The 15,951-nt window shown below is 49.2% G+C and overlaps 1 protein-coding gene across 3 annotated transcripts in view; it reads left to right on the top strand.

Moving 5' to 3' along the window:
• The first annotated feature begins 7,881 nt into the window (after positions 1 to 7,881).
• Positions 7,882 to 15,951, top strand: part of LOC129864739 (serine/threonine-protein phosphatase 2A 55 kDa regulatory subunit B delta isoform) — a 31,560-nt gene continuing 23,490 nt past the window's right edge. Inside the window, exons 1-2 of one of the 3 annotated variants that reach the window (XM_055937041.1) lie at positions 7,882 to 8,074; positions 8,332 to 8,406. In XM_055937041.1, coding sequence (XP_055793016.1) covers positions 8,068 to 8,074; positions 8,332 to 8,406 — 82 coding nt within the window. In that variant the 5' untranslated portion in view covers positions 7,882 to 8,067. Of the gene's footprint in view, positions 8,075 to 8,133; positions 8,244 to 8,331; positions 8,407 to 15,951 lie in introns of those variants that run through there. The other 2 variants (XM_055937036.1, XM_055937048.1) reach the window with 2 other exon arrangements.

The following is a 15,951-nucleotide window of genomic DNA, read 5'->3' as shown; positions in this document are numbered from 1 at the left end:
AGTTGTTTGGGCTAAATTATAGATGAGTTATGTACAGGTGCAGCAATCTATGAGCTGCTCTGACAGCTGGTGCTTAAAGCTAGTGAGGGAGATAAGTGTTTCCAGTTTCAGAGATTTTTGTAGTTCGTTCCAGTCATTGACAGCAGAGAACTGGAAGGAGAGGCGGCCAAAGGAAGAATTGGTTTTGGGGGTGACCAGAGAGATATACCTGCTGGAGCGCGTGCTACAGGTAGGTGCTGCTATGGTGACCAGCGAGCTGAGATAAGGGGGGACTTTACCTAGCAGGGTCTTGTAGATGACCTGGAGCCAGTGGGTTTGGCGACGAGTATGAAGCGTGGGCCAGCCAACGAGAGTGTACAGGTCGCAGTGGTGGGTAGTGTAAGGGGCTTTGGTGACAAAACGGATGGCACTGTGATAGACTGCATCCAATTTATTGAGTAGGGTATTGGAGGCTATTTTGTAAATGACATCACCGAAGTCGAGGATTGGTAGGATGGTCAGTTTTACAAGGGTATGTTTGGCAGCATGAGTGAAGGATGCTTTGTTGCGGAATAGGAAGCCAATTCTAGATTTAACTTTGGATTGGAGATGTTTGATGTGAGTCTGGAAGGAGAGTTTACAGTCTAACCAGACACCTAGGTATTTGTAGTTGTCCACATATTCTAAGTCAAAGCCGTCTAGAGTAGTGATGTTGGACAGGCGGGCAGGTGCAGGCAGCGATTGGTTGAAGAGCATGCATTTAGTTTTACTTGTATTTAAGAGCAATTGGAGGCCACGGAAGGAGAGTTGTATGGCATTGAAGCTCGCCTGGAGGGTTGTTAACACAGTGTCAAAAGAAGGGCCAGAAGTATACAGAATAGTGTCGTCTGCGTAGAGGTGGATCAGAGACTCACCAGCAGCAAGAGCGACATCATTGATGTATACAGAGAAGAGAGTCGGTCCAAGAATTGAACCCTGTGGCACCCCCATAGAGACTGCCAGAGGCCCGGACAACAGACCCTCCGATTTGACACACTGAACTCGATCAGAGAAGTAGTTGGTGAACCAGGCGAGGCAATCATTAGAGAAACCAAGGCTGTCTAGTCTGCCGATGAGGATGTGGTGATTGACAGAGTCAAAAGCCTTGGCCAGGTCAATGAATACTGCTGCACAGTATTGTTTCCTATCGATGGCGGTTAAGATATCGTAAGATATCGTTTATGACCTTGAGCGTGGCTGAGGTGCACCCATGACCAGCTCTGAAACCAGATTGCATAGCGGAGAAGGTATGGTGGGATTCTAAATGGTCGGTAATCTGTTTGTTAACTTGGCTTTCGAAGACCTTAGAAAGGCAGGGTAGGATAGATATGGGTCTGTAGCTGTTTGGGTCAAGAGTGTCCCCCCCTTTGAAGAGGGGGATAACCGCAGCTGCTTTCCAATCTTTGGGAATCTCAGACGACACGAAAGAGAGGTTGAAAAGATTCCTAATGGCCCTGGTTAAAAGTAGTGCACTACATAGGGAATAGGCTGCCATTTGATACACATCCTTGTTTGATCCTGAAGTCCCAGAAAGGGCTGAGTAATACTTCATGTTGTCGGAGAAGAGGAACAGAATATGAATGACAGTATGTCCATCAGGGCTTTCAAAATTAAAGAGAATTAATTTAACCAGAACATGTTTACTATTGGAAGAATGGGCACTGAAGCTGTAGACTACTGTGTTCTTACAACAAAAAAAACTCTAAATAACAGCAGGCTATGCTCTCATCTCTTCCGCTCTCATCTCTGCCACTTTTCCAGACTAATTTGTTTTTCAAAACAACAAGACCTGCTTCCAGTGGGTTACAGGAAGGTTACCCAAAGGCTGCCTCTTTTATATCCCTGCTAGTCATTATATGTCACTACACCTGACTGAACATATGTTCCAAATGTCACCCTATTTCCTTTTAAAGGGCACTACTTTTAGAGCCCATAGGACCCATAGGACCCATAGGACCAATAGAACAATAGGACAATAGGACTCATAGGACCCATAGGACCCATAGGACAATAGGACAATAGGACTCATAGGACCCATAGGACCCATAGGACCCATAGGACCCATAGGACAATAGGACATTAGGACCCATAGGACAATAGGACCCATAGGACCCATAGGACAATAGGACCCATAGGACAATAGGACCCATAGGGCAATAGGACATTAGGACCCATAGAACAATAGGACCTATCGGACTCACAGGACAATAGGACCCATAGGACTATAGGACCCATATGACCAATAGGACAATGGGACCATAGAGCCCATATGACCCATAGGACCAATAGGATCCGTAGGACCCATTTGACCCATAGGACCATAGGACAATAGAACCCACAGGACCATAGGACCCATAGGACAATAGGACCCATAGGACTATTGGACCCATATGACTCATAGGACAATAGGACCCATAGGTCCAATAGGACCATAGAGCCCATATGACCCATAGGACCCGCAGGACCCATAGGACCATAGGACAATAGAACCCACAGGACCATAGGACCAATATGACCCATAGGACAATAGGACCCATAGGACCAACAGGACAATAGGATCTATAGGACCCATAGGACCATAGGACCCATAGGACCATAGGACCAATAGGACCCATAGGACCATAGGACCAATAGGACCCATAGGACCCATAGGACCATAGGACCATAGGACCAATAGGACCCATAGGACCATAGGACCATAGGACCAATAGGACCCATAGGACCCTATTCTAAAGTAGTGCACTATAGAGGAAATAGGGTGCCATTTTGGGACTTGAGTGAGCGATAATTAAACTATACATCTGACAACTATACATTTGATTAAGACTGTCAATTTAATCACTTAATCAGGATGGGGAGATGTGAAGTGAGTCATCTCTAAAAGTTGTGATGTTGTGTTTAAACAGTGGGACTCCAGGTGATGTTGTGTTTAAACAGTGGGACTCCAGGAGATTTTGTGTTTAAACAGTGGGACTCCAGGTGATGTTGTGTTTAAACAGTGGGACTCCAGGTGATGTTGTGTTGTGTTTAAACAGTGGGACTCCAGGTGATGTTGTGTTTAAACAGTGGGACTCCAGGTGATGTTGTGTTTATACAGTGGGACTCCAGGTGATGTTGTGTTTAAACAGTGGGACTCCAGGTGATGTTGTGTTTAAACAGTGGGACTCCAGGTGATGTTGTGTTTAAACAGTGGGACTCCAGGTGATGTTGTGTGTATACAGTGGGACTCCAGGTGATGTTGTGTTTAAACAGTGGGACTCCAGGTGATGTTGTGTTGTGTTTATACAGTGGGACTCCAGGTGATGTTGTGTTAAAACAGTGGGACTCCAGGTGATGTTGTGTTGTGTTTAAACAGTGGGACTCCAGGTGATGTTGTGTTAAAACAGTGGGACTCCAGGTGATGTTGTGTTTAAACAGTGGGACTCCAGGTGATGTTGTGTTGTGTTTAAACAGTGGGACTCCAGGTGATGTTGTGTTTAAACAGTGGGACTCCAGGTGATGTTGTGTTTAAACAGTGGGACTCCAGGTGATGTTGTGTTTAAACAGTGGGACTCCAGGTGATGTTGTGTTGTGTTTAAACAGTGGGACTCCAGGTGATGTTGTGTTTAAACAGTGGGACTCCAGGTGATGTTGTGTTTAAACAGTGGGACTCCAGGTGATGTTGTGTTTAAACAGTGGGACTCCAGGTGATGTTGTGTTTAAACAGTGGGACTCCAGGTGATGTTGTGTTTAAACAGTGGGACTCCAGGTGATGTTGTGTTTTAACAGTGGGACTCCAGGTGATGTTGTGTTGTGTTTAAACAGTGGGACTCCAGGTGATGTTGTGTTTAAACAGTGGGACTCCAGGTGATGTTGTGTTTTGTTTAAACAGTGGGACTCCAGGTGATGTTGTGTTTAAACAGTGGGACTCCAGGAGATGTTGTGTTTAAACAGTGGGACTCCAGGTGATGTTGTGTTTAAACAGTGGGACTCCAGGTGATGTTGTGTTGTGTTTAAACAGTGGGACTCCAGGTGATGTTGTGTTGTGTTTAAACAGTGGGACTCCAGGTGATGTTGTGTTTAAACAGTGGGACTCCAGGTGATGTTGTGTTGTGTTTATACAGTGGGACTCCAGGTGATGTTGTGTTTAAACAGTGGGACTCCAGGTGATGTTGTGTTTAAACAGTGGGACTCCAGGTGATGTTGTGTTTAAACAGTGGGACTCCAGGTGATGTTGTGTTTAAACAGTGGGACTCCAGGTGATGTTGTGTTTAAACAGTGGGACTCCAGGTGATGTTGTGTTTAAACAGTGGGACTCCAGGTGATGTTGTGTTGTGTTTAAACAGTGGGACTCCAGGTGATGTTGTGTTGTGTTTAAACAGTGGGACTCCAGGAGATGTTGTGTTTAAACAGTGGGACTCCAGGTGATGTTGTGTTGTGTTTATACAGTGGGACTCCAGGTGATGTTGTGTTTAAACAGTGGGACTCCAGGTGATGTTGTGTTTAAACAGTGGGACTCCAGGTGATGTTGTGTTTAAACAGTGGGACTCCAGGTGATGTTGTGTTTAAACAGTGGGACTCCAGGTGATGTTGTGTTTAAACAGTGGGACTCCAGGTGATGTTGTGTTTAAACAGTGGGACTCCAGGTGATGTTGTGTTTAAACAGTGGGACTCCAGGTGATGTTGTGTTTAAACAGTGGGACTCCAGGTGATGTTGTGTTTAAACAGTGGGACTCCAGGTGATGTTGTGTTTAAACAGTGGGACTCCAGGTGATGTTGTGTTGTGTTTAAACAGTGGGACTCCAGGTGATGTTGTGTTTAAACAGTGGGACTCCAGGTGATGTTGTGTTGTGTTTAAACAGTGGGACTCCAGGTGATGTTGTGTTTATACAGTGGGACTCCAGGTGATGTTGTGTTTAAACAGTGGGACTCCAGGTGATGTTGTGTTTATACAGTGGGAGGGGGGGGGGGGGGGGACCCTGTTTCAGCAATGCTTACGGGTCCTTCCCAACAATGCAGAGAGAAAGCAAATGGAGGAACAATAGAAAAGTAAAACACGTAATAATAAAAGTAAAAATAAATAAACAACGAGTAACGATAACTTATACCAGTACTGAGGCGATGATCAGGGGGACAAAGTAATTGAGGTAGATATGTACAAGTAACTAGGAATACAGTGACAGATAATAAACAGTATTAACAATGTATGTGATGAGTCAAGAATTGTAAAGGAAAAACACAAGAGATCAGATAAACTAACATCACACTCCCACTCACGGTTGCACAAAAAAAGAGCTGTAAGCAAACCACGCCCCAAAATATTCTAATGAGATGCTTCACCCTACATTTTCATTACCACTAAAAGAGGAAAGAACGCTTTGTGAACTGTAAAGAACCATTTGAAGTCATTACGGTACCACATAGAACCCTTGAGGAACTACTATGTTTTAGTGTGTAGAGGATCTGGAAGCATAGCTTGCTGGAGTCGTGTTCTTTGGGTTAGCTCTCGTTGGGTCACATATCGGAGCGTAGCTTGCTGGAGTCGTGTTCTTTGGTTAGCTCTCGTTGGATCACCCATCGGAGCATAGCTTGCAGGAGGCGTGTTCTTGGGTTAGCTCTCATTGGGTCACCCATTGGAGAAAGTGTCATGTGTTATGTTGTACTCTGTTAAGTTTGTACACCGCCAGTTCTGCAGTCTGAATGCGTCTGACATAAGTCCATTGGCAGTTACTATAGTGCCATTGTTAAGACAGTAACCATTTTGTTACAATATCATTTGGCAAATGTTTTCATGTATTAGATTCATTTTATATATATTAATTTTATATTTCTAACAAATACATTAAAATAAAATACATTTCACAAAACATTTCCAAATATATTGATAAATACATGTGTAAATACGTTGTAAAATACATTCTTTAAAGGAATTCAGAATTTACTTTGAATTACATGAAATACATTTTCTGATGCGTTTAACATGTGATATACACTCAGTGTACAAAGCATTAGGAATACCTTCCTAATATTGAGTTGCACTTCCCCCCTTTTCCCTCAGAACAGCCTCAATTCGCCGGGCATGGACTCTACAAGGTGTCAAAAGCGTTCCATAGGGATGATGGCCCATGTTGACTCCGATGCTTCCCACTGTTGTGTCAAGTTGGCTGATGTCCTGTGGGTGGTGGACCATTCTTGATAAACATGGGAAACTGTTGAGTGTGAAAATCCCAGCAGCCCCACAGTTCTTGATACACTCAAACCGGTGCGCCTGGCACCTACTACCATACCCCGTTCATTTAAAAATACTTTATTTGGCCATTTTTATATCATTCACAAATGCATGTTTTGTCCTCGTATGGGTTGGCATAATGAGGAGAGAAGCTAGAACAAAGTAGATAGGGGATTACTCTGTCAGGCCCAGGAGGATTTTTAATGCTTTTAAGTCTAACAAGCAAATTGAAAAAATATATTAAAAATACATTGAGCAAAGAAGCTTCCACTAGAAGGAACTTAGTCACACAGCCAACCATAATTAAGTTTTCGTTGTTCAGTTGTCACAAGAAATGGTGCAAACAAACAAGCAAATACATTTAATTATTTTGAGGTTTAATATGAATGAATGTAACTGCATTTAGCTTTGCTGGCGACTATGTGTTGCGTTTACCCATTCGGCAGAAGACTGGCGAGGAGAGGACACCACCTCATAATGAGCAGCGAGAGAGCTGAGGAGCCTCGTCATTTCTGGCTAAACACTGCACTCTACTGGCTAGATCTAGGACTCTACCGTCTGCTCCAAAACAAGATTGTAAATTGTCTGTCAGTAGTATGAGTATCTTTGTTATTGTTGTAGTACTGACAAAGATGATTTATTATATTGACAAGATAGCCCGCTTCCTGCAACTGCCATAGTTGTGATTTATCTCACACAATTGCATGGAGTAAATCATTTGTATGCTTAGTAAAAAATAAAAGATAATTTATTTTAAAGTTTCAACTAGTTTCACTAGATCTAGCACCAGTTTCACACAAGCACATCAGGAACATAGAGGTTCACAGGACAATACATCTTTAAAAATGTTTTTAAAACATGTTTTTATTACGTTTCGGTCTCTGAGCAATAGTAATGACGTCTTTTTGTAGACATTAACTCCACCATTGTTCGTTTGGCAAATTCTATGTGTAAATGAATGGAGTTTTGTTTTCTGATAAACACCCAAAATAAGCAGTGTGGTAAACACAGGTTTAGGAGATCTCATACGTTTTGTTCTGTGAGATAATCTGCATCAGCTAACGTCACTTTTTTTGTGAATTTTTAAGCATTTCTGTCATTTAAAAAAATAGCATAAAGGCTTCATAATTCATGAATGTCATGTTAACTGACTGATATTATCTCACAAACTAAAACATATAAAATATCCTAAGCCTGTGTTAACCTCAGACCTTATTTTCGCTGTTTATTCCAAAACCCTATTATTTCCCCGTGAATTGTCCCATAGGAATGGCTGAACGAACCAGTGGTAACTCATTTCCGGTTTTTAGGACGACAAGCTGGCGAGCTCTATTCCATGGTATAAAAATGGTTGTGAAACACCAGCCAATGGCCTAGGATTAGGCTCTGTATATCTCTTCGATTTCGATGCCTATGACAATGTCTCTGACTTTGTGTCGAATGTCTTTATCAAAGTATGAAACAAGAAAATTATGTTTTGCCAAAACATTGACTGGTCACTATGGGGGAAAACATACAGATCATAGTCCACTTTCCCACGCCTGTATCTGTCAGCTCGCCAAGGCCCTGCGAAGCTGCGCATAAACGGTGCACTTCTGAGGCGGTCGAGGGCCTGAAATAGACTTTTGAAGCGTCTAAATGACGTCACTGTGTCATGTCGACTGTCAATGTGCGCCATTTTGGATTGAAAAAAAAAAAATCACGGGCATTTCTGTAAGCCCATATTCACGAGTCTAATAACTGTTTCCTTGTAATAACCTGTACTGAAATTACAATCCTTACAACTCAAATCACTATCGGAAGACCCCCCAAAGAAGCCAGTTCTGTTGCAGAAAGTGGCAATGGCAGGTAAGGTTGACAACTTTGTAGGCGGGGGCCCTACACTGTTCTCACGCATCAGCGCGGCCTAAAAGCATTGCAAGTTTCTTGGCTAGCAAGCAACCGATCAGCTCTGAGAATGTGTGCCAAATTACACTCCATAGTTAGCTAGTTGCTATGTTGAAGTACACATTTAAAGGTGGGAATTATTCCTCTGTGTTTCTATAACATCTGCTAATATTTTCTGCCTATTTTATTCACCTTATTCAATTTGTGATGTTTTGTAGGTGTCGGAGGAGGGAACGATTTCCAATGGTGCTTCTCTCAAGTGAAGGGAGCCATAGACGAGGATGTGGCTGAAGGTAAAGCTCGTTTCCATTTCAACAGATAGATGAACATTTTGAATGTTATTCATTGACCTAATCACGGGTGTTTTGTGCACGCTAACGTTAGCAAGCTAGCAACGTCGCTAATACAGAAGGTTGCTAGTTAACTATCTAGGCTAGCCTAGTGCCTAAGTTGGCAGCATTCAAACCTTGTTAACTCGCGAGCTAGATGACTTGCTAGGCTAGCCAGTTATGGCTATGGCTATTTAGGGGAGCTGTCTAGTTAGCTGTAAGTACTATTGTTTTGGCTAGCTAGGTGTTAGGTGGTTGACCTATGTAGTTATTACAAACACATGGTTGGTTAACAACAGTTGTTCCCTCTTCACCAGGCAGAACAAGGTCAGATATTTGCTATCTACATCTGTCACTAAACATAGGCTTTAACTATATAGTTATATACCTATAGCTGTGAAAACACTGCAAGATCTTGTAACACTGTCAGTGTTGGTGTGAAAGAGGATCGTGAATACATTGTCCTGCACACCCCTGTTATCTAAGACGGCATTGATTAGGATGTAGCTACACATTGATCTGGCCTGTAAGGCCTGCAATTGGCTGGCAGTGTGAAGGCTGACAGATAAGGTGATGCTGGTCCCTCTGGTTTAAAATAAGGGGTGTCTCAGACATATAAGGGGTGCCTTCCTGACTGTACAGTACGATACACACTGTACTGTGAGGGGACCTGTGGAACTAGCTAATCACCTTGGTCTCTCAAAGTGGAAAGACGTATGTTTATGTCTGTACAGGACTATCTTTGCTGCACTACTGGGATACTGATTCTGAAGCTATTCGGTTGTGTCGTTTGGGACGAGGACTACTTGTCGTACTGACATTAAATTTTGCACCACAATTAATCGTCTGTTTTTGAAGAGAGGGATTGGTCTGTGTATCTGTTGCGCACTGGCAGGGGGCACACTGTCCTGTGGCATCGCAGGAGAAAGGGCAGGAGGGATACTGCTGTGCTGCTGTCAGCTGGTCGTTTCCGTCTCCTCTCCTCCTCACTGCTGCGTTGTTATAAATAATCCAGTGGCCTTGCTGTGAGATGTGGCGCTAAAACAGACACACACAGAGAGAGAGAGAGCCCCCAGCATCACAGGGAGAGAGAGCCCCCAGCATCACAGGGAGAGAGAGAGAGCCCCCAGCATCACAGGGAGAGAGAGAGCCCCCAGCATCACAGGGAGAGAGAGAGCCCCCAGCATCACAGGGAGAGAGAGAGCCCCCAGCATCACAGGGAGAGAGAGCCCCCAGCATCACAGGGAGAGAGAGCCCCCATCATCACAGGGAGAGAGAGCCCCCAGCATCACAGGGAGAGAGAGCCCCCAGCATCACAGGGAGAGAGAGCCCCCAGCATCACAGGGAGAGAGAGCCCCCAGCATCACAGGGAGAGAGAGCCCCCAGCATCACAGGGAGAGAGAGAGCCCCCAGCATCACAGGGAGAGAGAGAGCCCCCAGCATCACAGGGAGAGAGAGAGCCCCCAGCATCACAGGGAGAGAGAGAGAGCCCCCAGCATCACAGGGAGAGAGAGAGCCCCCAGCATCACAGGGAGAGAGAGAGCCCCCAGCATCACGGGGAGAGAGAGAGAGCCCCCAGCATCACAGGGAGAGAGAGAGAGCCCCCAGCATCACAGGGAGAGAGAGAGAGCCCCCAGCATCACAGGGAGAGAGAGAGAGCCCCCCCAGCATCACAGGGAGAGAGAGCCCCCCCAGCATCACAGGGAGAGAGAGAGCCCTCAGCATCACAGGGAGGGAGAGAACCCCCCCCCCCAGCATCACGGGGAGAGAGAGAGCCCCCAGCATCACAGGGAGAGAGAGAGCCCCCAGCATCACAGGGAGAGAGAGAGCCCCCAGCATCACGGGGAGAGAGAGAGCCCCCAGCATCACGGGGAGAGAGAGAGAGCCCCCGGCATCACGGGGAGAGAGAGAGCCCCCAGCATCACGGGGAGAGAGAGAGAGCCCCCATCATCACGGGGAGAGAGAGAGCCCCCCCCCAGCATCACGGGGAGAGAGAGAGCCCCCAGCATCACGGGGAGGGAGAGAGACCCCCCCCAGCATCACGGGGAGGGAGAAAGACCCCCCCCCAGCATAACGGGGAGAGAGAGCCCCCTCCCCAGCATAACGGGGAGAGAGAGATCCCCCTCCCCAGCATGACGGGGAGAGAGAGCCCCCACCCCCCAGCATGACGGGGAGAGAGAGCCCCCACCCCCCAGCATGACGGGGAGAGAGAGCCCCCACCCCCCAGCATGACGGGGAGAGAGAGCCCCCACCCCCCAGCATGACGGGGAGAGAGAGCCCCCACCCCCCAGCATGACGGGGAGAGAGCCCCCCCCAGCATGACGGGGGGAGAGAGGGAGAGAGCCCCCGCCCCCAGCATGACGGGGGGAGAGAGAGAGAGAGCCCCCTCAGCATGACTGGGGGAGAGAGAGAGAGCGCGCCCCCAGCATGACAGAGGGAGAGAGAGAGCGCGCCCCCAGCATGACTGGGGGAGAGAGAGAGCGCGCCCCCAGCATGACTGGGGGAGAGAGAGAGCGCCCCCCCAGCATGACGGGGGAGAGAGCGCCACCTCAGCATGACGGGGGGAGAGAGAGAGCACCCCCAGCATGACAGGGAGAGAGAGAGAGCGCCCCCCCCAGCATGACGGGGAGAGAGAGAGAGCGACCCCCCCAGCATGACGGGGAGAGAGAGAGAGCGACCCCCCAGCATTACGGGGAGAGAGAGCGCGCCCCCAGCATGACGGGGGGAGAGAGAGAGCGCGCCCCCCCCAGCATGACGGAGGGAGAGAGAGAGAGCGCGCCCCCCCCAGCATGACGGAGGCAGAGAGAGAGAGAGCCCCCCCCAGCATGACGGGGAGAGAGAGAGAGCACCCCCAGCATGACGGGGAGAGAGAGAGAGCGACCCCCCCCCAGCATGACGGGGAGAGAGAGCGACCCCCCCAACATGACGGGGAGAGAGAGAGAGCGACCCCCCAGCATTACGGGGAGAGAGAGCGCGCCCCCAGCATGACGGGGGGAGAGAGAGAGCGCGCCCCCCCCAGCATGACGGAGGGAGAGAGAGAGAGCGCGCCCCCCCCAGCATGACGGAGGCAGAGAGAGAGAGAGCCCCCCCCAGCATGATGGGGGGAGAGAGAGAGCGCGCCCCCAGCATGACGGGGAGAGAGAGAGAGAGCGCCCCCAGCATGACGGGGAGAGAGAGAGAGAGCCCCCCCCAGCATGACGGGGAGAGAGAGAGAGAGCGCACCCCCAGCATGACGGGGGGAGAGAGAGAGCGCGCCCCCAGCATGACGGAGGGAGAGAGAGAGCGCGCCCCCAGCATGACGGGGGGAGAGAGAGAGCGCGCCCCCAGCATGACGGGGGGAGAGAGAGAGCGCGCACCCCCAGCATGACGGGGAGAGAGAGAGAGAGAGAGAGAGAGCGCCCCCCCAGCATGATGGGGAGAGAGAGAGAGAGCGCACCCCCAGCATGACGGGGAGAGAGAGAGAGAGAGAGAGAGAGCGCCCCCCCAGCATGACGGGGAGAGAGAGAGAGCGCGCCCCCAGCATGACGGGGAGAGAGAGAGAGAGAGAGAGAGAGCGCCCCCCCAGCATGACGGGGAGAGAGAGAGAGCGCACCCCCAGCATGACGGGGAGAGAGAGAGAGCGCGCCCCCAGCATGATGGGGAGAGAGAGAGAGAGCGCACCCCCAGCATGACGGGGAGAGAGAGCGCGCCCCCCCCCAGCATGACGGAGGGAGAGAGAGCGCGCCCCCAGCATGACGGGGAGAGAGAGAGAGAGCGCACCCCCAGCATGACGGGGAGAGAGAGAGAGCGCGCCCCCCCCCAGCATGACGGAGGGAGAGAGAGCGCGCCCCCAGCATGACGGGGAGAGAGAGAGAGAGCGCGCCCCCAGCATGACGGGGAGAGAGAGAGAGCGCGCCCCCCCCCAGCATGACGGAGGGAGAGAGAGCGCGCCCCCAGCATGACGGGGAGAGAGAGAGAGAGCGCACCCCCCCAGCAGCACAGAGGGGCCATCTGAATCTTTCCTGCCCAGTCATCCATACTGCAGCCTCTCTCTATTCTTCATGAACAAGCCATACATGTGCATGAAGACTGAAACAATAAAGAAACCCTCATTTTCATTCTATGCAAAAGCTTTTCGCTACGTTATTTCCTAATGAATACGACCCCTGGCTCTGCGTCATCATACAGTCTTCAGCAGCACAGACAGTAAATAGATTTCCCTCGCTGCAGTCCTGTTGTACAGGCCGTGCTTAGATCTTCCATGGCTGAGTGCACTTCCCTGATGTCAGCTGCATCTTTTAACCAAGGTATAGAGTCCTAGTACCTCTTTATAATAGGCTACAGGGGCGCTGCACTGCGCCCGACCCATTGGCTTCCAGCCCGAACGGGGGGGGGGGGGGTTGTGAGCATAGAGACATATTAGTTATCTGTAAGTTAATGTACAACAAAGTACGTCTTATCAAAGACTCCAGTCACCCAAGTCATAGACTGAACTCCCGGGTGGCGCAGTGGTCTAGGGCACTGCATCGCAGTGCTTGCTGCGCCACCAGAGTCTCTGGGTTCGCGCCCAGGCTCTGTCGCAGCCGGCCGCAACCGGGAGGTCCGTGGGGCGACGCACAATTGGCATAGCGTCTTCCGGGTTAGGGAGGGTTTGGCCGGTAGGGATATCCTTGTCTCAGTATGTAAAATGTATGCACTCTACTGTAAGTCGCTCTGGATAAGAGCGTCTGCTAAATGACTAAAATGTAAAATGTAAGTGTGTCACGTGAAGTCGTAAGGTGTGAGGTCATGTAAACCCGTAAGGTGTGAGGTCACGTGAACCCGTTAAGGTGTGAGGTCACGTGAACCCGTTAAGGTGTGAGGTCACGTGAACCCGTTAAGGTGTGAGGTCACGTGAACCCGTTAAGGTGTGAGGTCACGTGAACCCGTTAAGGTGTGAGGTCACGTGAACCCGTTAAGGTGTGAGGTCACGTGAACCCGTTAAGGTGTGAGGTCACGTGAACCCGTAAGGTGTGAGGTCACGTGAACCCGTTAAGGTGTGAGGTCACGTGAACCCGTTAAGGTGTGAGGTCACGTGAACCCGTTAAGGTGTGAGGTCACGTGAACCCGTTAAGGTGTGAGGTCACGTGAACCCGTTAAGGTGTGAGGTCACGTGAACCCGTTAAGGTGTGAGGTCACGTGAACCCGTTAAGGTGTGAGGTCACGTGAACCCGTTAAGGTGTGAGGTCACGTGAACCCGTAAGGTGTGAGGTCACGTGAACCCGTTAAGGTGTGAGGTCACGTGAACCCGTTAAGGTGTGAGGTCACGTGAACCCGTTAAGGTGTGAGGTCACGTGAACCCGTTAAGGTGTGAGGTCACGTGAACCCGTTAAGGTGTGAGGTCACGTGAACCCGTAAGGTGTGAGGTCACGTGAACCCGTAAGGTGTGAGGTCACGTGACTCCGCAAGGGGTGAGGTCACGTGAACCCGTAAGGTGTGATGTCACGTGAACCCGTAAGGTGTGATGTCACGTGAACCCGTAAGGTGTGATGTCACGTGACCCCGTAAGGTGTGATGTCACGTGACCCCGTAAGGTGTGATGTCACGTGAACCCGTAAGGTGTGATGTCACGTGACCCCGTAAGGTGTGATGTCACGTGACCCCGTAAGGTGTGATGTCACGTGACCCCGTAAGGTGTGATGTCACGTGACCCCGTAAGGTGTGAGGTCACTTGACCCCGTAAGGTGTGATGTCACGTGACCCCGTAAGGTGTGAGGTCACTTGACCCCGTAAGGTGTGATGTCACGTGACCCCGTAAGGTGTGATGTCACGTGACCCCGTAAGGTGTGAGGTCACTTGACCCCGTAAGGTGTGATGTCACGTGACCCCGTAACGTGTGAGGTCACTTGACCCCGTAAGGTGTGATGTCACGTGACCCCGTAAGGTGTGAGGTCACGTGAACCCGTAAGGTGAGATGTGATCTTAATGGCTAGCTAGAGAGACATTACTGGAATAGACACTACTGTGTTCACTCACAGGATTTTATCCAATCAAGTAGGATTTCAAATCAAATGTTATTTGTCATCATGCTTGCTAAGCAACCGGTGTAGACTAACGGTGAAATGCTTATTGACGGACCCTTCCCAACAACGCAGAGAGAAAGATGAACAAATAATAGAAGGATAAAAACATGAGAAATAAATACAAGATGAGTAGTGATAACTTGGCTGTATACACAGGGTACAGGTACCAAGTCATATGTGTAGGGGTAGAGGTAATAACTAGGCTATATACACAGGGTACCAGTACCAAGTCAATGTGCAGGGGTAATAACTTGGCTTTATACACAGGGTACCAGTACTGAGTTGATGTGTAGGGGTAATAACTTGGCTTTATACACAGGGTACCAGTACTGAGTTGATGTGTAGGGGTAATAACTTGGCTTTATACACAGGGTACCAGTACTGAGTTGATGTGTAGGGGTAATAACTTGGCTTTATACACAGGGTACCAGTACTGAGTTGATGTGTAGGGGTAATAACTTGGCTATATACACAGGGTACAGGTACCAAGTCATATGTGCAGGGGTAATAACTTGGCTATATACACATGGTACCAGTACCAAGTCAATGTGCAGGGGTAGAGGTAAGGGAGGTAGATATGTACATATAGGTAGGGGTAAAGTGACTAGGCATCAGGATAGATAATAAGCAGTAGCAGCAGCGTACGTGATGAGTGAAAAGAGTTTGTGCAAAATGGGATCAATGCAGATTGTCCAGGTAGCTGTTTGGTTAACTATTCATCAGTCTTGTGGCCCGGGGGGGTAGAAGATGTTCAGGGCTCTGTTGGTTCCAGGTGCATCGTTACTGCTTGCTATGTGAATGCAGAGAGAATAGTCTGACTTCAATGGCTGGAGACTTTAACCATTTTTAGGGCCTTCCTCTGACACCTCCTGGTATAGAATGCTTGAATTACAGAGAGCTCTGCCCCAGGGATGTACTGGGTGGATTACAGAGAGCTCTGCCCCAGTGATGTACTGGGTGGATTACAGAGAGCTCTGCCCCAGGGATGTACTGGGTGGATTACAGAGAGCTCTGCCCCAGTGATGTACTAGGTGGATTACAGAGAGCTCTGCCCCAGGGATGTACTGGGTGGATTACAGAGAGCTCTGCCCCAGTGATGTACTAGGTGGATTACAGAGAGCTCTGCCCCAGTGATGTACTAGGTGGATTACAGAGAGCTCTGCCCCAGGGATGTACTGGGTGGATTACAGAGAGCTCTGCCCCAGGGATGTACTGGGTGGATTACAGAGAGCTCTGCCCCAGGGATGTACTGGGTGGATTACAGAGAGCTCTGCCCCAGTGATGTACTGGGTGGATTACAGAGAGCTCTGCCCCAGGGATGTACTGGGTGGATTACAGAGAGCTCTGCCCCAGTGATGTACTGGGTGGATTACAGAGAGCTCTGCCCCAGGGATGTACTGGGTGGATTACAGAGAGCTCTACCCCAGTGATGTACTGGGTGGATTACAGAGAGCTCTGCCCCAGTGAT

The sequence above is a fragment of the Salvelinus fontinalis genome, chromosome 1 (assembly GCF_029448725.1).
Source record: "Salvelinus fontinalis isolate EN_2023a chromosome 1, ASM2944872v1, whole genome shotgun sequence".
NCBI classification, from domain to species: Eukaryota; Metazoa; Chordata; class Actinopteri; order Salmoniformes; family Salmonidae; genus Salvelinus; species Salvelinus fontinalis.
This window is presented reverse-complemented; position numbering and strand designations above follow the sequence as displayed.